The sequence below is a fragment of the Macrotis lagotis genome, chromosome 1, assembly GCF_037893015.1.
Source record: "Macrotis lagotis isolate mMagLag1 chromosome 1, bilby.v1.9.chrom.fasta, whole genome shotgun sequence".
Classification (NCBI taxonomy): domain Eukaryota; kingdom Metazoa; phylum Chordata; class Mammalia; order Peramelemorphia; family Peramelidae; genus Macrotis; species Macrotis lagotis.
The window spans coordinates 930,639,656-930,664,122 of record NC_133658.1 but is presented as its reverse complement, the minus strand read 5'-3'; the positions used below and the strand labels follow the sequence as shown (position 1 = coordinate 930,664,122).

The 24,467-nt window shown below is 39.3% G+C and overlaps 1 protein-coding gene across 1 annotated transcript in view; it reads left to right on the top strand.

Annotated features, from left to right (window-relative positions):
* The window catches only part of LOC141511981 (uncharacterized), a 63,206-nt gene that overhangs the window by 5,916 nt on the left and 32,823 nt on the right, over positions 1 to 24,467 (top strand). The window contains exons 2-3 of the mRNA XM_074220922.1: positions 1,561 to 1,687; positions 2,724 to 3,870. Of these exons, the coding sequence (XP_074077023.1) occupies positions 1,561 to 1,687; positions 2,724 to 3,870 (1,274 nt within the window). The remainder of the gene's footprint in view (positions 1 to 1,560; positions 1,688 to 2,723; positions 3,871 to 24,467) is intronic.

Here is a 24,467-nt window from a genome sequence, read left to right as displayed (position 1 = left end):
TTTTAACAATCATCTTTTTTAAAATTTTTATTTAAAGTTTTTCTTTCTTCAAAAATCACCTTTTGACAGGTTTTGAGTTTCACATTTTTCTCCCTCCCTTCCCCTCTCTCTCTGTTGGAGAGAAATCTAATAAATGTTATTGTATATATCTATGTTAATCATATTGTGAAAGAAGAATCAAAAGGAAATAGGGAAAAACAATGCATGACAATTTTCAAAAATTGAAGAGAATACCCTTTGTTCTCCATGGTTCCTTCTGTGGATATGGATGGCATTTTCCTTCCCAAGTCTTTAGAATTGTCTCTGATTATTGGACTGCTGAGAAGAGTAAGTCCATCATAACTCATCTTCACCCACTATTGCTGCTTTTGTGTATAGGGTTCTTCTAGTTCTGCCCACTTCATTCAACGTGGGTTCATGCAGTAAGGCTACTCTGAAGTCCCATCCCTCATGATCTCTTATAGAACAAGTGTTCCATTACACTCATATACCATAATTTGTCCAACCATTCCCCAATTGATGTGTATCCCCTCAATTTCCAGTTTTTTGCTACTATGAACACAACTTAAAAATATTTTTTGTTGGGGTGGCTAGGTGGTGCAGTGGATACAGCACTGGCCCTGGAGTCAGGAGTCCCTGAGTTCAAATCCAGCCTCAGACACTTCATAATGACATAGCTGTGTGGCCTCAGGCAAGCCACTTAACCCCATTGCCTTGCAAAAAACTAAAAAAAACCCTCAGCTTAAAAATACTTGGCTAAAAACAGTTAAGAGGACTCAGTGGAGGCCAGATTGTAAATAATATTTCTTTCTTTTATTTCAGACTTTTAGGAAATTTTATTTGATAATTTCTTACCTCTCTCCACAGTGATAACTGTTAATGTTTTCTTTCCCAGAATACCGCAGTACTTATCAACTTTTCACAAAACCTTAATAGAATTTTATTATGGGGGGCAGCTAGGTGGTGCAGTGGATTGAGCCACTAGCCCTGGAGTCTAGAGGGACCTGAGTTCAAATCTGGCCTCAAGACACTTAACCTAGCTATGTCACCTTGGGCAAATCACTTGCAAATTACAAAACAAAAAAGAAAAAACAAAACAGTACCATTTATGTCACTTCTGGTGGTGAAGAATTTTATACGACCTTTTTCTCCTAAATTCTCCCTATAATTCCATAGTAAGATATTTCTCCAGCTTCTATTTCTTTTTTTTAGGTTTGTTCTTATTTCAAGGCAAATGGGGTTAAATGGCTTGCCCAAGGCCACACAGCTAGGTGTCTGAGGCTGAATTTGAACTCAGATCCTCCTGACTTCAGGGTGGGTGCTCTATCCACTGTGCCACCTAGCTGCCCCTAGCTTTTATTATTTCAATATGATTCTTACTTCAGTTGTAAAATACTTTTCACAACATTTGTTTCCTGCTTTCAAGTATTGATTTTGGCACTAATAAACATTAAAGTTACATGAATTTCAGGCAAATTCCTTCTGTGCTTCAGTTTCCTCCTGTAATTTGATGAGGGTTGAACTAGATAAATTCTCGAAATGTGACTTTTGATGTTTTAGGAATTGGTGACATTCAAGGATGTGGTTGTGGACTTCACAGAGGGGGAGTGGTGCCTCTTAAACCAATCTCAGAAAGAGCTGTACAAGGAGGTCATGCTGGAGAATTTCCAGAATTTTCTCTCCCTGGGTAAGAACCATTTTCTTCCTGTCCTTGGTGTTAATTATCACTTCAAAATGGTACAAGCTGCAGAGAACAGATTCATACTCAGTTGCTCAATATTGCTTCTGAGACTGAGAATACATCCTGAGGTAAATGGTCAGTGACTTTATCAGTAGTTGATAATAACCTGTTGAGAACACTGTGGAAGTATTTAGCCCATCTTTCCAGGATCATATCCTTATTACTAATCAATGTGGCCCTTCTCAGCACTGAGATGCAATGTCGATCTTTGGCTCCTAAATAGCCTTGAGGGCATCATCAAATTGTTGGATTCTTAGTATCCATACCAACCTGAATTTCATCTGCGTTCTTCCTGAGCCCACAGTCTTGAATCTCTCAAAGTTTTGCTGGCTCTTAACTTTGGATCAAGTTTTGTTGGCTTAGACATGGATGAAGTAACTCATTGTTAAGTTCTGGAACATTTTCCTTTTTTTGTCATTTTCATCCAACCACTTTGGACATTTCCAAGTGTTCTCGCCCAGATGAGTCCATGTGAGGCTAAAGGATACAACTCTGGCAGCTGCATACTCTGGTTCCACTTGAATATTGCAACAGGTCTGTTGGCATAGCTTTCCCTCCAGCTTAGCAACAATCTGGTCTCCCATGAAGGGTCACTAATCTGTTGACAATCCATCTGGTCCTCATCTTACCTTGTGGCTGCTGCTTTGACTGAGAGTGAATGTTTAGCTTGGGGTAAAGAAATCTTTGTTTGGTCCAGTACTCTGTGGTGAACATCTCTTTTATCACTTTCATGACCCGATCTTCTATTCTCCTTAGGAAAAAACATTGCCTATATAATGCCAGTGTTTGTTGCAAAAGCATATCCACAAAGTCTTGCCTTATCATTAAGTTGGTAATGAGAAGATCATGAGCTTTTTAAATCCTAAATCATTGCTATTTATATTTGTGTGTGTGTGTGTGTATATATATGTGTATATATATATATATATATATATATATATATATATATATATATATATATGTTTAATTGTGATTTTTTCAGATGTAGAGACTGAGTTCGAAGTAAATGAAATAACCAGAAAGCTGGGAATTTTTGTTGCAAAAGGTGATCTGCAAAGATTCATGAGTGATGGTCTCTGTAACTTCATTTTGAGAGAAATGCAGGCTTCTAATAGCAAGGCAGATCAAAATTCAAAGAATGACTGGGAATCTGATGAAATTGGCAAGAGATTCGGACAATGTGAAATCCTAAATCATTGTAAGAAAATAACTTCTGGGAATGACTGTTTTCAGGATAGTGATTATAGCAAATGCTTCACTGAACAGGTAGAGGTTTTTCAGTCCCAGGAGAAGCCCCTTGACATGCCAATGTATTCAGGTTATCACTGGGAAATGACTTTCAGCTCAAGTTCAGACTTTATTAGACATCAGACAAATGATACTCGTCAGATGCTTTCGGTATGTAATAATGGTGAGAAGACCTTGTGTCAGAACTCTCAACTCCTTACTCATCAGCATATTCACATTGGAAAGGAGTCTGATAAATTTAACAAATGTGAAGGAAACTCTTCCCATTACTCATCTCTTTCTTACATTCCTAGATGTCACCTTGAAATGAAAAGATTTGCTGAATATGAAAAAACTTGTGGTGAGAACACAGATCTTGATAGGCCTCAGAAGAGTGATACTGGAAATTTTTTTTATAAATGTAATGAATGTAGGAAGACTTTCACAAGAATCTCCTGGCTTGTTGCACATCAAAGAATCCACAATGGAGAGAAGGCTTATGGATGTAATCAATGTGGAAAGACTTTTATATGGAAGACTCATCTTGCTAGACATCAGAAAATCCATGCTAATGACAAAACTTTTCAATGTAAACAATGTGGAAAGGTTTTCAGAAAGGGTATCACTCTAGCTGTACATCAGAGAATCCACACCGGAGAGAAACCTTATCAATGCAATCAATGTGGAAAGACTTTCAGAGAGAGCTCCAGTTTTGCTGAACATCAGAGAATCCACACTGGGGAGAAACCTTATGAATGTAAGCACTGTGGAAAAGCTTTCAGAGCAAGCTACAGTCTTAACATACATCAGAGAATTCACACTGGAGAGAATCCTTATCAATGTGATCAATGTGGAAAAGTTTTTACACAGAGGAGCCATCTTCGTTCACATCAGAAGATGCACATTAGAAAGAAATCTTTGGAATATAATCAAAGTGGAAAGACTTTCACTCAAAGCTCCAGTTTAGCTTCACATCAATGAATCCACACAGTGGAGCAACCTTGTGGATGTCAAAGTGGTAATGCCTTCAGACAAATCAGGTCTTATCCCCCCCCCCCATTTGCCCTGCAAACCCCCCCCCAATAATTATAATAATAAAAAATGTGCTTCAGTTTGTGTTCCAACACCACCAGCTCTGTCATGGGTGGATCACATTCTTTAGGATAAGTCCATCACAAAAGTTACTTCCATATTTTTCCACCATTGCCATTGCTGATCACAACTCCCTCCTTTCGTATTTCTCCACTACCATGTACTATATTTTCTCTCTCCTTTCACTCTGACTCTGCTGTAGGGTCGCTGAGTGGTGCAGCAGACAGATCCCTGGCCCTGGGGCCAAGAGGCCCTGAGACCCCATACCACCCCTTAGGCCCAGAATCCACCTGGCCCTATGGTCCCAGACAGGCCTTCCAATCTCAGCCCCTTGCAAGAAGTAAAAAAAGAAAATGTGTTATATCTGGCCACTCTCCCCCCATGGTCCATCCTCTCCTCCATGACTCACATCCCCCCCTTCCCCCTGTCTCCCCCCTTCTCACTCCGGATGCCTATACCCCATTGAGTATATATGCTCTTTCCTCTCCTAGCCACCTCTGATGAGAGCGAAGATTCCCTCATTCCCCCCTTGCTTTCCCCCTTCCATATCATTGCAGTAGCTCATTGTAATAAAGAAAAATCTTATTATATGAAATATCTTGGCCTATTCCCCCCTCTCCTTTTTCTTTCTCCCATTGCATTTCCCTTTCATCTATTGATTCCATTTTTACCATATATTATATCTTCAAATTCAGCTTTGTCCCGTGCTTCATCTATAAAAGCTCCTTCTACCTGCTCAATTAGATGAGAAGGTTCATATGAGTATTACCAGTATCTTTTTTTATACAGGAATACATTCATTCTAAGCTCTTTTGCCTTCTGGAATATTAAATTCCAAGCCCTATGAGCTTCTTTTTTTTTTTTTTTTTTAGGTTTTTGCAAGGCAAATGGGGTTAAGTGGCTTGCCCAAGGCCACATAGCTATGTAATTATTAAGTGTCTGAGATGGGACTTGAACCCAGGTACTCCTGACTCCAGGGCCAGTGCTTTATCCACTGTGCCATCTAGCTTCCCCTCCCTTACTTGATTTTCAAAGTCTTTTTTGAGCTCTATCATAGCCTGAACCCAATTTCTGTTTTTTCTTGGAGTCTTTAGATGCAGGAGCTTGTGCTTACTCATCTTCAGACTGAGTGTTTTGATCCTTCTTGGGATCACAGGCCAAGTATCAGGATCTGAATGTGATCAGAACCCCAAAGTCCTGTTCTAGGGACAGAGGACAGAGCTTGGCAGTCTCTCTACTCCCCTCTCTAGGCTCAGCACTCAGGCCTGGGGACTCTGGCTTACCGGCTCCACCTGTTTCCTGTTGCTGGGCTGCCTGGGCCATGCTGCTCCTTGTGTGCTCTGAGGGCTGGGCTTCATGTGCTCACCTCTGGCAGAGGTCCCCCGGCTGATCCCCCAAGTTGTACCTGGTGTTTCCTATGGTGTAGGACAGGAAACTGCCCCCTTTTTTTCTCTAAATGCTTATAATAATAAAATAAAGAGGAAATCAACAAAATGTGCATGGAACTAAAAAATTATAAAAACAAATTAAATACCAAATTAGAAATTCTGAAAATTAAAAGGAGGAAAAAATTCAAATTTAATTTATTTAAGGCAATGGAGATTTTAGGTTGCTAGGCAATTGTTATATGTCTGAGGTCAGATTTGAACTCAGGGTCTTTCTGACTCCAGGACTAGTACTCTATTCAGTGCACTACCTAGCTGTCCCAAAATTATAAAAAATTGAAAAGTAAAAAAACTATTGGCTTAATAAATAAAACCAAGTTGGTTTTATGAAAAAATAAATTAAAATAGTTAAAACTTTGTTTAATCCAATTTTTTAAAACTAAAACTAAATTGCCAGAAACAGAAATGAAGAGTTAACTCTCACTAAGTGAAATGGATGATTATTGACAAATGTAAATTGCCCAGATTAACAGAAGAAATAAAATAGTACTTTTTTGTTTTTCAATTTTTTTGAAAGTATTTTGTTTTTAGCCAGATGGATTTACAAGTGAATTCTGCCAAAAATTCAATTCTATATAAAATATTTTAAAAAATAAATGAAGGATAGCATCCCTGTTTGTGGTGGCTAAGAATTGGAAATTAAGTGAATGTCCTTCAATTGGGGAATGGCTTAACAAACTGAGGTATATGTAGGTCATGGAACACTTGTTCTATTAGAAACCAGGAAGGATGTGAATTTACGGAAGCCTGGAGGGATTTGTATGAACTGATGCTGAGCAAGATGAGCAGAACCAGAAAAAAACATTTTACACCCAAACAGCATGGGGTTGATGATCAACCTAGATGGCCTTGCTCATTCCATCAGTGCAACAATTGGGGAAAGTTTGGGGCTGTCTGCAATGGAGAATACCATCTGTATTCAGAGAAACAACTGGAGTTTGAACAAATACTAAAGATTTATTACCTTCATTTGGTGGGGGAGGGAAACCCTTTATTTATGTGATTTTGCTATCTCATACTTTATTTTCTTAAGGATATGATTTCTTTCCTTACATTCAACTTAGATCAATGTATACCATGGAAGCCATGTAAAGAGAAACAACTGCCTTCTGTTGGGGGTGGAGGGAGGAAAGCAAGAATGGGTAGAAAATTGTAAAACTCAAAATAACATCTTGCTTTAAAAGAAAAAGTGAAGTTCCTTTCATGACATCAATATGGTACTTATATCCAAACCAGTAAGACTCAAAATAATAGAGCGATCTCCTTAATGATTGCAACGAGTTATTACTAGGATAATACCTCAGGCTTTATACTGGGTAGGCAGGAATATAATCAATGTACGTGACCAAATCAAAAACAAAATTAACCAAAGTCATGATTATTCCACAAGGCTGAAGCCCTCGACAAAAAGTATAGCACCCTCATCACACTCAATTTGGATCAATGTACAACATGGAAACAAAATAAAGACTGACAGATTGCTTTCCGTGGGGGAGGGGGGACTTAACATTGGGAGAAAAATCGTAAAACTCAAAACTCAAAATCTTTAAAAAAAAGTATAGGACCTATTCCTTTTAAACAGTAGAGAATATAAGAATAAATAGTTTGCCTTAAAGTGATTAGCACTATATGTAAAATCAGCAAGCATTATCATTGGATAAATGTGTGGCATTTCCTATAAGATCAGTCTAAACAAACATGTCCATTATCACCACTATTATTCACTATTAGAAGTGTTAAGCTTAATAAGAAACGAAAAAGAAACCAAAGAAAGTAGAATACAAAATGATTAAAAAAAAAGTTTTCACTCTTGCAGATGACAATCTCTCCTTGCCTATTGACTCCTCTGTTGCCATCAGAAGTCTCACATGGTCCTTTCATTCCTACTAGATATTAACTTATATTTTTCCTTCTATTCTTGGCTAAATACCTAGAGGCTACTGTCTTACTCTCATCTACATGGGGGCTCACCAACTTCTGACATCACTGTTCAGCTGAAACTGCTCTCATAAAGTTACCAGTAATTCTCTACTTGCTACATTGAGTGGTCCCCCCCCCAAATTTGTCTATTTTATTTATTGTCTTTTCTTATTTCATGTGCATCCCCTTTCTTTGTCCTCTTTTCCTTGATACTCTCTTCTCTTTAGGTTTTGGTGACAATACTTTCCTGGTTCTCCTAGGTTGTCTTCCCCCTCCCTCCTTTTATTGTTCAGGAAACCACCCTGATAACCCAGATGTCATTTCTTTACATTTCACCTGCTCGTCCACCCACTCATCTCCTCATCCCCAACTAAACCTTTTGGAAAGTCCTATTGATTCTACCTTTGTGATGACATAACATTCATGGGAATTAATTTGAGTGAGGGGGGGTCTGTGCTAAGCCACCAGCTTCACTCCTGCAGAGCCCTCTGAGTCTAGTGGCCAGATATGAATCAGGACAACTGGAGATGGCCCTGGATAGAAGGCAAATAAGGTAAAGTAACTCACTGAAGGTCGCACAGCTAAAAGGTATTAAGTGTTTGAGGTTGGATTTGACCTTGGGTCCTCCTGACTTCAGGAATGGCACTCTAGCCACTGCCCACCTAGCTGTAATCAAATATTTGTAAATTACTTAGTATATATAAATGCTTCTTCCTTTCCTCCTTTCCCCACATCACCTGTACTGGGATTCAAGGGAAGACTGAAAGAAGAATAAGGATAAACCTGCTAGACTAGACAAGAGTAGGAGCAGGGAGCTACCAATTTTCATTTATTAACAAGAGCTTTCTAAATTTTTTTTTTGCAAGGCAAATGGGGTTAAGTGGCTTGCCCAAGACCACACAGCTAGGTCATTATTACATCTCTGAGACCGGATTTGAACCCAGGAACTCCTGACTCCAGGGCTGGTGCTTTATCCACTGCACCACCTAGCCACCCAGAGCTTTCTAAATTCTTGATGCCCTTTGTTCTCGAATTCTAGACCTATCCCAAAGAGGATGTGATTGTTTTGACAGAATGAAGGCTCCCTTTACTGCCCATCTTCAAGAAAAAAGCTGCATGAGCAGTTTTTGGAGATTTTTCAGATAAAATAGACTTCAGGGAGAGCTTAGACAAGATAGAATCAGTAAAATTGACTCCAAAATTGAATGAGAAAAACCACTTATCTAGCTAATTTCCTAAAATATCCCTAAGTTTCCAAACTTAAAATCCAGACAAAAGCATGAAGAAGACTCATTTTCATATTTTATTTATTTTTCCAACTACATACAACAGTAATTTTCAACAATCATTTTTTGCATTATTTTGAGTTTTACATTTTTCTCCCTCCCTTACATCCCTCTTCCCACAGATAGAAAGCAATCTAACATAGGCTATATATGTATAACTATGTTAAACTGAGGTCCATATTAATCATGCTGTGAAAGAAGAATCAAACCCAAACGGGGAAAAAGCATTAGAGAAGGAAAAAAACATAATATCCAAGACAACTTTTAAAAATTCAAGATAAAAGCTTTAGTCTGAATTTGAAGTCCACAGTTCCCTGGATATGAATGATATTTTCTATCACAAATTGTCTAGAATTGTCTTCAATTTATTGTGCTACTGAAATGAACAAGTCCATCATTGTTGATGGTCACCAAATGTTACTGTTGGTGTGTTTAATGTTCAGATTCTGCTTACTTCACTCATCATTAGTTCATGTAAGTTAAAAGGAACTCAAAAGAGAGGACTCACTCTCTGGGCTCAACTGGGCAATATGAGGGTATTTGTAGCCAATTGAAAAAATTTATCTATTGCTAAATTGAAGAGAAACCAAGTATAGTTTATCCTATACAAAACATCAATCTATGCTTTGTGATTGCTTTCCCTTGTTAATAGCACCTATTCTTTAAATTTCATATTTAGTTATATAGAAATGAGTAACTATAACGGAGAATATATGTATATATATGTATTATTTTATTAACTTGGGGAGGAGATTGAGTCAATTTAACATTATGAATAAATTTTTTAGTTTGTTTTTTTTGCAAGGCAGTAGGGTCAAGTGGCTTGCCCAAGGCCACACAGCTAGGTAATTATTAAGTGTCTGAGGCGGAATTTGAACTCAGGCCCTCCTGACTCCAGGGCCGGTGCTCTATTCACTGCACCACCTAGCCACCCCTAGGAATAAATTCTTTAAATAAACTCTTGGACCTCGGGGTAGTGGATAGAACACTGGTCTGGGAAACAGGAGGACAGGAGTTCAATTCCAGTCTCAGAACTTGATACAAGCTGTTTGACTTTGGGCAAGTCACCTAACCCTGTTACCCTCATATCCTGGGTCATCTCCTGTCATCCAAAATCTGATTCATATGCTTATCATGGCATCACCTCTCTGATGTCATGCTCTTCTTTGAGAATGAATGACAAAAACATCATCATCATGAGACCTCTAGAACTTTGGGGATCAGGAGTAGAGAATGATTTCCGAAATAGATGATTAACACGAGGGTAGCCATGTCTGTAATTGTTTTGATCCCAGTGAGAGGTCATTTATTGTTCTAACCTACTCAATAAGGACACCTGTAAGGCTGATGCACTTGGTCTCCGATGCGCTTTCCTTTTATTTTCTTCCATTTCTAGTAGAATAATATGATTCAAATTTTCAAAGGATCAATTATTTTGGAGTCTCTCAGGCTTAGCTGTCACCCTTGACTCCTATATCTCACCCCCCCATCCAATAATTCTACTACTTGGTTTTATTATTATTATTATTATTCTCTATAATGTGGATAAATTCTCTTTTCTTACATCATTTTGATTTCTTTGATTTATACTCTTATTTGTAATCCATATTTCCACTTTAATTTCCTTTGTTATGACTACTGAATTTCTGAGCAATTTAAGAATTCATTGATTTTTCCCTGTTTTTGAGATTCTCTAGAACTTAACATACTTTTCTTTTTCTCTAGGGTTTCAGGAGTCACAATTCTTCACTGCATAGTATTCTTAGGAAGGTAGTTCCTTTATTGACTGATGATGGATCTCTAATTCAATCTCTACCTTACTCCCATCACTAGTTGTTCCAACCATCTTTCCTTCTCCATCCTTCACCATGGGATGATGCCATAAACTGTAAACCTTCTTTTAAGCAAAGAGCTCAGATCTACCATCTTCTCGTTTCTCACCTGACTTCACTACCTTGGAGTTTCTCTATCAGACTTGTCCGTCATACCCGAAGAAGCTTATGACCAAGAAAAGCTTTTTATTCTATAACATCTCATCAGCCTCTGTACTCTAACTTGTCTCTACCTGATTAAAGAACTGCTCTGGGACTCTGAATTCTCCACTGGGTCCAAGAGTGTATTCTCCTCCCAATTTGCTCTTAGCTTCATGTTCTGAGTTATCTTCCTCAATTGGATTGTAAGCCCTGTGAGTTTGGGGACTGTCTTTCTTTTTCTGTATTTGACTCCCTGGCTTTCTTAAGTAAGTACTAAAATGTTTATTGACCACTGACTTCCCAAACACTCTGATATAAATGTTTTTCCTCTTAATTGAGGCCATTGAAACTGAGCTACATCTCCTCTCAACTTCCTTTCAGACATCTTGGGCAGATGTGTGAAGATAATCTTAAATTCAATATGGAACTCATCATCTTTCCCCTCCACTTTTCTTGTTGCTGGAGAGGACAGCACCAATCTCCTGAATCCTTGTAGGTCATCCTCTCTCTCATCCCCTTTATCTAAGCTATTGCCAGTATTACCCATGTCATTAATGGATCCCCTTCTCTGCTGATCCTGCACCCACAATGGTGCAGGCCCTCATTACCCATTCCAGGACTATTACAATAGCCTGCTGGTTTAATCAGCTTCAAAATATTCCCCATTTAGCTAACAAAGTGATGCCACATCTCTAGCCCACTCAATGAACTTCAGTGTCCCCCTATCACAAGGATCAAATCTACCTCCCTGCATTTTCAGTGCCCATCCTGACTTAGACATCACTTTACTTTCCATTTTTGACTCTCCAATCCAATGACATTGGTCAACTGGTTACAACTGCAAAAAAAAAAAAAATTATCTTGAGGCTCAAATATTTTCCCAGGATTTCCAACTTGGCTAGAATTCTCTCCCTCCTCATTTCTGCCTCTTGGATGACTTCAAGTCACCACTAAAATCCCACCTTGACCAAGACCTTCCATCCCCTGACTCTGAGTCTTTTTAATGGTCATCTTTAATGCTTGGAAGGTCACCTCTCCTCCCCGAAGCCTCCTGGCTTCCTTCACATTTCATCTAAAATCTCACCTTCCACAGTTTTTCCTCTTCTCCCAAACCCCCACTCAGGGTGCCTCCTACACACACTGGAGAGAGCTTGTTTGGATATTGTGATTTGCATGTTATCTCCCTCATTAAACCACAAGCTCCTTGAGGGTAGGGACTATTTTTTTTCCCTTGATGAAAGAGTTGAATGTATTCACAGAACAGTAGCTGATACAGAGAAGTCACTTACTAAATGTTTAATGACTTGGATTTTAGAAATAGCAAACGGAGTGACTAACAGAGACCCATCAAGACTCATTTCTAAAAAATAGAGAGAAGTGAGTCAAATTTAGAAGAATAGAAGTCATTCTCCAGTTGATAAATGGTCAAAGGATACAAACAAGCAGGTTTCAGATGAAGAAATAAAAACTATAAAAAAAATGCTCCATGGGTGGCTAGGTGGCACAGTGAACAGAGCACCGACCCTGGAGTCAGGAGTACCTGGGTTCAAATCTGACCTTAGACACTTAATAATTACTTAGCCATGCAGTATTAGGCAAGCCACTTAACCCCATTGTCTTGAAAAATCTAAAAAAAAAATGCTCCAAATCATTATTGATCAGAGAAATGCAAATTAAAACAACTCTGAAGTATGACCTCACATCTATTAGATCGATCATTTTCCTTTTGTTTCATTTTAGCCAATGTAGAAGAGAATGTGGGCAAACTGGAACACCAAAGCATTGTTGGTAGAGTTGTGAATTGATCCAATCATTCTGGAAAATAATTTGGGAATATGCCAAAGAGTTATGAGACTGTGCAGACCCTTTGATCCAGCAACACCGCTACTAGGTCTGTATCCCAAAGAGACCACTAAAAAAAGACTTAGCATGTATAAAAATATTTTCAGCAACTCTTTTTATAATGGCAAAGAACTGGAAATTGAGGGGTGTCTATCAGTTAAGGAATGACAACTAAATGTGACATTTGAATATTATAGAGTACTGGTATTCTTTTTTTTTTTTAGGTTTTTGCCAGGCATTGAGGTTAAGTGGCTTGCCCAAAGCCACACAGCTAGATAATTGTTTAGTGTCTGTGGCTGGATTTGAACTCAGGTACTCCTGACTCCAGGGCCGGTGCTCTATTCACTGTGCCATCTAGCTGCCCCTCGAATACTATTATTCTGTAAGAAATCATGAGTGGCCAGACTTCAGAGAAGCATGGAAAGACTTGCATGAACTGATGCTGAGTAAAGTGAGCAGAACCAGAAGAGCACTGTATATAGTAACAGCTACAATGTGAGATGATTAACTATGATGGATGCCATCTACATCCAGAAAAAAAGTATGGACTCTAAATGTAAACCAAAGCTTACTATGTTTACTTTTTTAAATTTCTTTTATGTTTTTACTTTCTCATATTTTTCTCCTTGGTTTTAATTCTTCTTTTAAAACATGACCAATATGGAAATATATTAAACACAATTATTATATGGACCACCTTAAAAAAAAAAGAAACAAAACTACTTATGTGACCTGAAGCAGAAGGAAATGAGCAGAGCCAGGACTCTGCTTGGCTGAGAGGATTGTAAAAAGATAATCAACCTCTAACATGAGGAAACTTCCTTGGCCCTCTTGTATTCACACGTGAATGGACTGCACTCACCTGAGATGAGGGTCTCTGGGTCTTTTTCTCTGGTTCCAGTCTGTGCAGATTGAGTTAGGGAGGGAAAAGAATCTCAAAGGGGAGGACAGACTTTGGCTTTGTCTTATCTTCCTTGTGTGCATGGAATAAGAGAAAGTGAGGTCTCACAGGAATGACAAAGACCCTTGCTTTGTCCTCAGGGGGAGAGACCCCCAATCTACAGAGGGAGGTAGGCAACAGGCAGGGTCAGTTTTGTAAATGAAAATGGTCTCTACAGGAAAACTAATCTCTTCCATCCTTCTACAGAAAGATTGGAAGCAAAAAAGCCTTTGGGATCCCAGGTGGGCTGAGACCACAGAGCCTCAATGGTTCCTGAGTTAGAGCTCTCCTTCTCACTGGCCTTCTGTCCCCAATGCATGAATGTGCACACATGCGCACACACACACACACACACACACACACACACACACACACAAAACAAGCTGACATCTTGATCCTGGAGGTAGAGAAGACGAATGGAGAAGGATCTGGGATGGAGTTCCCAGGAATGATCAAGTGAAACCTGAAACTGAGAGACAAAATCCCCTGGGAGGGGTTGGAGAGCTCTGAAAGCACAAGGGTCAGGGCAGCAGGATCCTGGGGAAAGGGAGCTGAGGAAGGGTCTGTGAGGCTCCTGGCAGGAAGGTCAGGGATGCTGGAAACCCAGAAGGGCTCCAGAGGAACACTGAGCCTGATAAAGCAGGATGACTGGGTCCTGAGATCTACCTAAGAGCCAGAGAGGGCTCCATAGACTCTCTGGTAGAGCAGAGGCTTAGAATTCCTCTAAGAAGGTTGGAGCTAGGGAGTCGGGACCTGGGATTTGATGGAAACCAGACCAAGAGTTGTGGAAGCCAGATAATGGTGCCCAGGAGCTTTGATGCCTGCATCCAATCTGGGGTATTGGGGGCAAGAAGGCAGAACTTGTAGATCCTTATAGGAGAGCAGATCTAAAGGCAGAGTAACTGACTCTTTAACCATAAGCTGGACAAGAGGGAGACAGGATTCCTGAGCTCCTGTGTTAAAAGTTTGAATTTTAGGGAAAGGTGAGCCAATGGTAGGCATGGGAAGGATAGCCCTAGAGATTTGGGAAGGATCAAGGTCTGCCAAAGGTCTCCATTGTGGACCTTGCCTAATAGCCAGGCCTGGGAAGGAGGACTGATCCAGATGGACCTGGAGGACACAGCACATGGTCAGAAGAGGAAGATGAGTCCCAAGGGTAAGGGTAGCCAGCAGAAACCCAGAGAGCTGTATCTGACCTACCTGGGACCCATCCACAAAGAAGGACTAGATGTTTTCCAGAAGGCCAAGATATCTCAGCTGCAAAGGAAGAAGGCAATGTGATCTCTAATCCAGAGATGCAGAGAGATCTTGGTTCCTAGAGTTCCTCCTTCCAGCCAGCCTAATTTGGAATAGTCATCTTAGTCCCAGGAGTCCCAGCCTATCCAATCGCTGAGGCCTCAAGATGGACTCTTTAAGATAAGAGCTCTCTGAGGAAAACAAATACTTCAGATGTAGAATGGAACTAAAGGAAGCTGCTGACTTTATGAGAAGTCAAGACACAATACTTCAAATCCAAAAGAATGAAAAATTAGAAGAAAATATGAAATATCTCATTGAAAATACAACTGATATGGAAAACAGATTTAGGAAAGATTTAAAAATTATTGGGATACCTGAAAGTCATGATCAGGAAAAGACCCTTGACCTCATTTTTAAAGAATTCCTACAGAAAAATTGCCCAGATATCCTAGAAGCAGAGGGCAAAATAGAAATTTAGAGAATCCACCGGTCTTCCCTGGAAAAAGATCCAAAAAAAAAAACAACCCCCAGGAATATTATAGCCAAGTTCCAGAACTCTTCCAAGTCAGAGAGAAAATATTACAAGCAGCCAGAAGGACACATTTCAAATATTGTGGAGCTGCAGTCAGGCTCACATGGGACTTAGCAGCATCTACAGTAAGGGCTTGTAGGGCTTGGAATATAATATTCCAGAAGGCAAAAGAGCTTGGAATGCAACTGAGAATTGACTACCCAGCAAAACTGAACATCCTCTTCCAGGGAAAAAGATGGACTTTCAATGAAACAGGAATTTCAAATGTTCCTGTTGGAATGGCCAGAGCTGAACAGAAGGTTTGACCTTCAAATACAGGACTCAGGTGAAGTATAGAGTGGAGGAGAAGGGTAAAATATGAGGGACTGCATGTATTCCTGCATAGAAAAATGATACTGATAATATTCATAAGAAACTTCTCATTTAATAGAGCAAGTAGAAGGACATTTTATTTTATATTTTTTATTTTTTTTCTAGGTTTTTTTATTTTGCAAGGCAAATGGGGTTAAGTGGCTTGCCCAAGAACACATAGCTAGGTAATTATTAAGTGTCTGAGACCGGATTTGAACCCAGGTACTCCTGACTCCAGGGCCGGTGCTTTATCCACTGCGCCACCTAGCTGCCCCTTATTTTATTTTATTTAGGTTTTTGCAAGGCAAATGGGGTTAAGTGGCTTGCCCAAGGCCACACAGCTAGGTAATTATCCAATGTCTGAAACTGGATTTGAACCCAGGTACTCCTGACTCCAGGGCCGGTGCTTTATCCACTGTGCCACCTAACCGCCCCCTAGAAGGACCTTTTATAGATGAAGCACCGGAGAGAGCTGAATTTGGAGATTAATATATTGTAAAAATGGAGTCAATGGCTAAAAGGGAAATGTAATGAGAGTAAGAGAAAGAGGTGGAATAGGCTAAGATATTTCATATAATAAGATTTTTTTTTTATTAAATGAGCTATTGCAATGATATGGAAGGGGGTAAGGTGAGGGGGAATGAGGGAACCTTCAACTCTCATTAGAGTTGGCTAGGAGAGGAAACAGCATATATACTCAATGGGGTATAGACATCTAGAGTAAGAAGGAGAGAAGGGGGAGGCTAGGTGGAGCAGTGGATAGAGCACCGGCCCTGGAGTCAGGAGTACCTGGGTTCAAATCCTGCCTCAGACACTTGATAATTACCTACCTGTGTGGCCTTGACCAAGCCACTTAACCCCCTTGCCTTGCAAAAACTAAAAAAAAAAAAAAAAAAGGAGAGAAAGGGAACAGGGGGAAAGGGGGGTGGATATGAGTGATGGAGGACAGGATGGACCAAGATGGGAGAGTGGTCAGATATAACACATTTTCTTTTTTACTTCATGCAAGGGGCTGCGATTGGGTGGCCTGTCCGGGACCACAGGGCCAGGTGGTTGCTGGGCCTTAGGGGTGGTATGTGGGCTCCGGGCCTCTTGACCCCAGGGCCAGTGATCAGTCTGCTGTGCCTCTCAGCTATTGTACAGCACATTTTAGAAGAGGGACAGAGTGAAAGGAGTGGGGTAGTGGGAAAGTACGAATGGAGGGAGTTGTGATCATCAATGACAATGGTGGAAAAATATGGAAGTAGCTTTTTTGATGGATTTATATTTTTTTATGAAACTTATTTTTATTAAAGATATTATTTGAGTTTTACAATTTCCCCCCCCAATCTTACTTCCCTCCTCTCACCCCCCCCACAGAAAGCAATCTGTCAGTCTTTACTTTGTTTCCATGTTGTACCTTGATCCAAATTGAATGTGATGAGAGAGAAATCATATTCTTAAAGAAGAGATAAGAAGTCTAAGAAGTAACAAGATCAGACAATAAGATGTTTGTTTTTTTCTAAATTAAAGGGAATAGTCCTTGAACTTTGTTCAAACTCCACATCTCCTTATCTGGATACAGATGGCACTCTCCTTTAGAGACAGCCCAGAATTGTTCCCGATTGTTGCACTGATGGAATGAGTGAGTCCTTCAAGGTTGATCATCACCCCCATGTTACTGTTAGGGTATACAGTGTTTTTCTGGTTCTGCTCATCTCACTCAGCATCAGTTCATGCAAATCCCTTCAGGCTTCCCTGAAATCCCATCCCTCCTGGTTTCTAATAGAACAATAGTGTTCCATGACGTACATATACCACAGTTTGCTAAACCATTCCCCAATTGAAGTACATTTACTTGATTTTCAGTTCTTTGCCACCACAAACAGCCCTGCTGTGAATATTTTTGTACAAGTAATGTTTTTACCCTTTTTCATCATCTTTTCAGTACATAGACCCAGTAGTGGTATTGCTGGGTCAAAGGGTATGCACATTTGTGTTGCCCTTTAGGCATAGTTCCAAATAGCTCTCCAGAAGGGTTGGATGAGTTCACAGCTCCACCAACAGTGTAATAGTGTCCCAGATTTCCCACAACCCTTCCAACAATGATCGTTATCCTTTCTGGTCATATTGGCCAATCTGAGAGGTGTGAGGTGGTACCTCAGAGAAGCTTTAATTTGCATTTCTCTAATAATTAATGATTTAGAGCATTTTTTCATATGGCTATGAATTGCTTTGATCTCCTTATCTGTAAATTGCCTTTGCATATCCTTTGACCATTTGTCAATTGAGGAATGGCTTTTTGTTTTAAAAATACCACTCAGTTCTCTGTATATTTTAGAAATGAGTCCTTTGTCAGAATCATTAGTTGTAAAGATTGCTTCCCAATTTACTACATTTCTTTTGATCCTGGTTACAGTGGTTTTATCTGCAAAAGCTTTTTAATTTAATGTAATCGAAATCATCTAATTGGTTTTTGGTGATGTTCTCCAACTCTTCCTTAGTCATAAACTGCTCCCCTTTCCATAGATCTGACAGGTAGACTAGTCCTTGATCTTCTAATTTGCTTATAGTATTGTTTTTTTATGTCTAATTTCTGTAGCCATTTGGATCTTATCTTGGTAAAGGGTGTGAGGTGTTGGTCTAATCTAAGTTTCTTTCATACTAACTTGCAATTATCCCAACAGTTTTTTATCAAAGAGAGAGTTTTTATCCCAATGGCCAGACCCTTTGGGTTTATCAAACATCAGATTACCATAATCATCTCCTGCTTTTACACCTAGTCTATTCCACTGGTCCACCACTCTATTTCTTAGCCAATACCGAACAGTTTTGATGACTGATGCTTTATAATATAATTTTAGATCAGGTAGGGCTAAGCCACCTTCTTTTGCACTTTTTTTCATTAACCTCCTGGCAGTTCTTGACTTTTTATTTCTCCATATGAATTTACTTACAATTTTTTCTAACTCATTAAAGTAATTTTTTGGAATTTTGATTGGTAGGGCACTAAACAGATAGTTTAGTTTTGGTAGAATTGTCATTTTTATTATATTAGCTCTACCTATCCATGAGCAGTTGATATTTGCCCAGGTATTTAAATCTGATTTAGTTTGTGTGAGAAGTGTTTTATAATTGTTTTCAAAAAGATTCTGAGTCTGTCTTGGCAAATAGACTCCCAAGTATTTTATATTGTCTGAGGTTACTTTGAATGGGATTTCTCTTACTAGCTCTTCCTGCTGTATCTTGCTAGACATATATAGAAAAGTTGAGGATTCATGAGGGTTTGTTTTGTAACCTGCAACTTTGCTAAAATTGCTAATTGTTTCCAATAGTTTTTTGGATGATTTCTTGGGATTCTCTAGGTAGATCATCATGTCATCTGCAAAGAGTGAGAGTTTTGTCTCTTCCTTCTCAATTTTAATTCCTTCAATTTCCTTTTCTTCTCTAATTGCTGATGCTAAGATTTCTTATACAATATTGAATAGTAGTGGTGATAATGGGCACCCTTGTTTCACCCCAATCTTATTGGGAATGCCTCTAGCCTCTCCCCATTGAATATAATGCTTGTTGATGGTTTCAGATAGATACTGCTAATTATTTTAAGGAACAGTCCATTTATTCCTACACTCCCTAGTGTTTTTAGTAGGAACGGATGCTGTATTTTGTCAAAAGCTTTTTCAGCATCTATTGATATGATCATATGATTTCTGATATAATTGAGTATACTAATAATTTTCCTAATATTGAACCAACCCTGCATTCCTGGAATAAATCCTACTTGATCATAATGTATTATCCTAGTGATAACTTGTAATTGTTTTGCTAAGATTTTATTTAGGATTTTTGCATCTATATTCATCAGGGAAATAGGTCTATAATTTTCTTTCTGTTTTAACTCTTCCTGGTTTAGGTAACAGTACCATATTGGTTTCATAGAAAGAGTTAGGCAGAGTTCCATCTTTCCCTATTTTTCCAAAGGGTTTATATAGAATTGGAACCAATTGTTCCTTAAATGTTTGGTAGAATTCACTTGTGAATCCATCAGGCCCTGGGGATTTTTTCTTAGGGAGTTCAATGATGACTTGAATTTCTTTTTCTGAGATAGGGTGGTTTAGGTATTTAATCTCTTCTTCATTTAACCTGGGCAACTTATATTTTTGTAAATATTCATCCATTTCATTTAGATTATCAAATTTATTGGCATAGAGTTGGGCAAAATAATTTCAAATTATTACTTTAATTTCCTCCTCATTGGTGGTGAGTTCACCTTTGTCATTTATGATACTAGCAATTTGGTTTTCTTCTTTCTTTTTTTTAATCAAATTGACCAGAGGTTTATCAATTTTATTGTTTTTTTTCATAATACCAACTTTTGGTTTTATTTATCAATTCAATAGTTTTTTGCTTTCAATTTTATTAATTTCTCTTTTAATTTTTAGAATTTCTAATTTGATATTTAATTGGGGATTTTTAATTTGTTCTTTCTCTCATTTTTTTAGTTGCATGTTCAGTTCATTGATTTCCTCTTTCTCCAATTTATTCATGTAAGCATTTAGAGCTATAATATATCCCGAGAGTCACTTTGAATGAATCCCATAGGTTTTGGTATGTTGTTTCATTATTAACATTATCTAGGATAAAATGGCTAATTCTTTCTATAATTTGTTTTTTGGTCCACTCATTCTCTAAAATGAGGTTATGGGGCAGCTAGGTGGTGTAGTGGATAAGGCACCGGCCTTGGAGCCAGGAGTACCTGGGTTCAAATCCGGTCTCAGACACTTAATAATTGCCAAGCTGTGTGGCCTTGGGCAAGCCACTTAACCCCATTTGCCTTGCAAAAACCTAAAAAAAACAAAAAACAAAATAAAATGAGGTTATTCAGTTTCCAATTTGTTCTGGGTCTATATCTCCTTGGCCCAATATTGCATAAGATTGATGGATTTATCCTAAAGAATGTGATCCACCCATGACAGAGCTGGCGGTATTGGAACACAGACTGAAGCACATTTCCTATCATTGTTATATTATTGTTAATTATTAGTGGGGTTTGTGGGGCAAATGAGGTTGGGTGGCTTGCCCAGGGCCGCACAGCTGGTTGATTGTTGTGTGTCTGTTGCTGGATTTGAACCCAGGAACTCCTGACTCCTGGGCCAGTGCTCTGTCCACTGTGCTACCTGGTCGCCCCTATTATTATTATTATTATTTTATTTTGTTTTGTTTTGTTTTTTGCAGGGCAATGGGGTTGGGGTGACTAGCCCAGGGTCACACAGCTGGGTGATTGTGGGGTGTCTGGGGCTGGATTTGAGCTCAGGTGGTCCTGCCTCCAGGGCCGGTGCATTGTCCACGGCGCCATCTAGCTGCCCCTATTATTATTTTTTTATTTTAATTTTAATTCTTTCCTCTTTACTTTATTGCTATGAGGGCCTGTATTTTTTGGGGGGAGGGGATATTATGTTTACTCTTAAACAAGAATATTTTAGTAATGTATAAAAAAAACATCATTTGTACAAAAAAAAAAGATGGACGCTTTATTCCAGTCACACCCAGGGCCAGGGTCAGGCTCCTATTCCACGTGGGCCACCATCCAGCAGACTAGTCATCTTGAAAGTTCCTCTTCCTTCATCCTTCCACCACCTCCTTCCCTTTCTCTCTCTTTTTTTTGTTTTTGTTTTTTTAGGTTTTTGCAAGGCAAATAGGGTTAAGTGGCTTGCCCAAGACCACACACCTAGGTCATTATTCAGTGTCTGAGGCCAGATTTGAACCCAGGTACTCCTGCCTCCAAGGCGGGTGCTTTATCCACTGCAATGCCTAGCCGCTCATCCTTTCTCTCTCTTCTCTGGGACTCACTGCTCCTCCTCTGGAGCATAAAGATTAAAGAAAAACAAGGTCAAAAGCTGAATTGAAAGTAGAGGGGCCACTAGTCTGGGCTGCTGACAACAAATTTCCCTTGGGAAAATCGAGATTGTCTCTGTCTTCTGTAACTGTGAATTGAGAATGAATTGGATTGGATTTCTCCGGATCTCAACTACAAGATGGCCTCATTTAGAGTCAGAGGTGACCTCTCATCAGGGAGGATAATTGGGATGTTTGACTCTTTACAGGTAGATCCAACTGCAATTCAAAATACATTGAAAATGTGGTTTTAAGGATCTAGATTTAGGAGCTGAAAGGATCAGAATGTGGGTCCTAATGGAAACAGCTCAGTGTCAGATGGACAGAAGGCGGATTATTACAAAATGCATCGATATTATTTCACTGGCTATTTTCTTTTCTGTTTTAAGTCTATAGCTTTGTTTATATTCTTATTCTGCTTTTAACTTTTCTCATATTTGGAATTTGGGGGGAAACCATAGTATAAAATGTGCTCATTCAAAAACTATTTCCTGGAGCAGCTAGGTGGTGCAGTGGATAGAGCACAGGCCATGGAGTCAGGAGCACCTGAGTTCAAATCCAGACTCAGACTCTAAATAATTTCCTAGCTGTGTGACCTTAGGCAAGTCACTTAAATCCTCTTGCTTTTTTTTAAAAAAAGAAAACTATTTCCTACAGGGTGATGTAATTGAAACCTTAGAAACTGAAGTCCCCTTTTGGTCTGGAGGTTGTGAAACTGTAAATTAAGTAATGAGAGAGTATGATTACAATGGGTAAAAAGTGTTCAGTTTTTAACTGGACACATTGTACTTTTTGAGAAAAGTCTGGAGGATCCTGCAGTTCTTTGGGAATTTACCTAGGAAGAGTTTTGGGACCTTGTTTTGGTCAAGGTCATCTAAAGTTATGGACTCTGGAAAAGAAGTTGGTGACGAAGGGTTTCCGGTTCTAAAGGGTTGAAGTGGGTAACAGATCTCTCCAGGCTGAAGTGGAGGGTGGGGATCAGGAGAGATCCAGTGGCAAGGGTTGGAATCTATGCCCCTCAGACAGTCGAGTGATCTCGGTTGCAGGGGACGAAGACAGAGAGAGTAAACCAGTAGACTTCTTTCCAAGTAAGGTTACAAAGCTATTTTTATTTTGATCTGATGGTCAGACTTGCCTGACCACTGAACATGATTATTATAAAACAAATATTATTAAATTCTAAAATTTGAAATAATGTATACTGAAGGGGTGCCTTTGAGCTGGCTTTGTCTCAACAGATCCAAGTCTTGGTTCCCAATGGGTTTTCTTCCTTGACTATTATGGGTACTGTCAGATCTTGGAGTGCAGAAAATAAGAGAATGCCTCTAATGCTCTGGAACTGGGAACTCAATCTTGTTCATTCAACAATCAACCAGTAAACATTTATTAAGCACCTATTATGTACAAGCTGGTAGGCTAAGTATAGAGGAGCAGGACTCACATTCCAAAGGTATCTGTCACTGAGCCACCATTTTTCTATTCATAATCTAGTACATTAGGAAACACCCAGGCTTCCAAGAATGGAAAAAGAAACCAGGAGACAATTTAGGAACCACTAAGTCCAGAAATACACATCTTCACACACACAAATCCAGGCACGCTCACACACACACACACTTTTTTTTTAGGTTTTTGCAAGGCAAATGGGGTTAAGTGGCTTGCCCAAAGCCATACAGCTAGGTCATCATTAAGTGTCTGAGGGCAGATTTGAACCCAGGTACTCCTGACTCCGGGGCCGGTGCTTTATCCACTATGCCACCTAGCTGCCCCTCACACACACACTCTTATAGATCTACTTCTACGGGCGGCTAGGTGGCCCAGTGGATAGAGTGCTGGTTCTGGATTCAGGGGTCCCTGGGTTCAAATCCGGCCTCAGACACTTAATAATGACCTAGCTGTATGGCTTTGGGCAAGCCACTTAACCCCATTGCCTTGCAAAAACCTAAAAAAAAAAAGTAGATCTAGTAGTATATATATATATATATATATATATATATATATATATATATATATATATATATATTTTTTTTTAGGGGGTTTTTGGGGGTTTTTTTTAGGTTTTTGCAAGGCAAACAGAGTTAAGTGGCTTGCCCAAGGCCACATAGCTAGGTGATTATTAAGTGTCTGAGGCCGGATTTGAACCCAGGGACTCCTGACTCCAGGGCTGGTGCACCACCTAGGCACCCCTAGATCTACTTCTAAGATATTAGGTTTTAGAAGGAAGCTAATGAAGTCCTTCAGTAGAGGCTAGAGCCAAAATCAGAGCCAGATCTTGAAACATTTAATAAGTTTTACATCCCATGGAGCTCAAACCTAGAACCAAGGAAACTAGAGCCCTGTGGTCAGCTACGGTGGCTCCCAAATGCAGATTGCTCCAAAGGTGAATCTAAGACAACCCTAGCTCCCTCTCGACACAGTCCCTGCATGGGCTGTGTGTCCCAATGAAGCAATAAAACTGGTCTTAAAGTATCCAATAAGGGCAGACTTTAGACTACATAAGGTTAGGTTCAAACAATGCACTCCCGGTTTCCCACAGGGTCTAAATAAGCTTCAAGAGAAAATGTGCACCATGTATCTACAACAGCTCCCCTTAGAATCCATGGTTCGGTTTTTCACCAACATCCCAGAAATGAGGCAAGTCCAAAGGGGGCACTTTCTAGGTGTCAGAAAGAGGTTCAAGACTAAAACCTTCCTGAGCTAGAAAGAAAAATCCCATTCAAAGTAACTTCAGACAATATAAAATATTTGGGAGTCTATTTGCCAAGACAGACTCAGAATCTTTTTGAAAACAATTATAAAACACTGCTCACACAAATTAAATCAGATTTAAATAACTGGGCAAATATCAACTGCTCATGGATAGGTCGAGCTAATATAATAAAAATGACAATTCTACCAAAACTAAACTATCTGTTTAGTGCCCTACCAATCAAAATTCCAAAAAATTACTTTAACGAGTTAGAAAAAATTGTAAGTAAATTCATATGGAGAAATAAAAAGTCAAG